Source organism: Salpingoeca rosetta, assembly GCF_000188695.1.
Source record: "Salpingoeca rosetta unplaced genomic scaffold supercont1.20, whole genome shotgun sequence".
NCBI classification, from domain to species: Eukaryota; class Choanoflagellata; order Craspedida; family Salpingoecidae; genus Salpingoeca; species Salpingoeca rosetta.
The window spans coordinates 823,688-824,510 of record NW_004754914.1 but is presented as its reverse complement, the minus strand read 5'-3'; the positions used below and the strand labels follow the sequence as shown (position 1 = coordinate 824,510).

General features: G+C 52.0%; 1 protein-coding gene across 1 annotated transcript in view; it reads right to left on the bottom strand.

Annotated features, from left to right (window-relative positions):
* Positions 1-133: 133 nt before the first annotated feature.
* Positions 134-823, bottom strand: part of PTSG_07666 (uncharacterized protein) — a gene marked incomplete at its 3' end in the record, with an annotated part of 3,586 nt that continues 2,896 nt past the window's right edge. Inside the window, exons 9-10 of the mRNA XM_004991408.1 lie at positions 529-551; positions 134-229 (exon numbers count right to left, since the gene is read on the bottom strand). Coding sequence (XP_004991465.1) covers positions 134-229; positions 529-551 — 119 coding nt within the window. The remainder of the gene's footprint in view (positions 230-528; positions 552-823) is intronic.

Here is an 823-nt window from a genome sequence, read left to right as displayed (position 1 = left end):
CACACACACACACACACACACACACACACACACACACACACACACACACACACACACACACACACACACACACACACACACACACGCACTTCTTCAAGCACAAACGAGCACCGACGAGCGTCGTTGAAAGTGCTTACTTTGACACCGGGCAGACAAAGACGGAGTGACACTGCTTGTCCTGGTTGACGGGAACCTGAACCGGGACGACATCGTCGTCGTACCATTTCGTCTGTCGCCCCGTTGCCTTTGCAACCGTTTCCCACTTGAGCAACACCGGCACGCCCGCACACCCCGCACTCACGCTGCACCAACAACAACAACAGCGACAACAGTGTGTGTGTGTGTGTGTGTGTGTGTGTGTGTGTGTGTGTGTGTGTGTGTGTGTGTGTGTGTGTGTGTGTGTGTGGTGTGTGTGTGTGTGTGTATATGTGTGTGAAACATTAGTGAACATTGAGCACTACAACTACATCCATGGCAAGGGAACCCTTCCAACACACATTCACACAGCACTAGAAACAGTTCACGCACCATAGCGCCAAAGGACTCGTTTCCTGTACGCCCATCAATGCACACGCCGTTTGCGTAAACGCATGCGCGAGCACAGTCCTATGCAGACAGGTCGAAGAATTGCGTCGCGAACGCGAGATATGTGAGTGAGTGAGTGAGTGAGTGGGTGAGTGAGTGAGTGAGTGAGTGTGTGTGTGTGTGTGAGTGAGTGAGTGAGTGTGTGTAGGCTGTGATCTATGTGTGTGTGTGTGTGTGTGTGTGTGTGTGTGTGTGTGTGTGTGTGTGTGTGTGTGTGTGTGCATGTGTGTGTGCATGT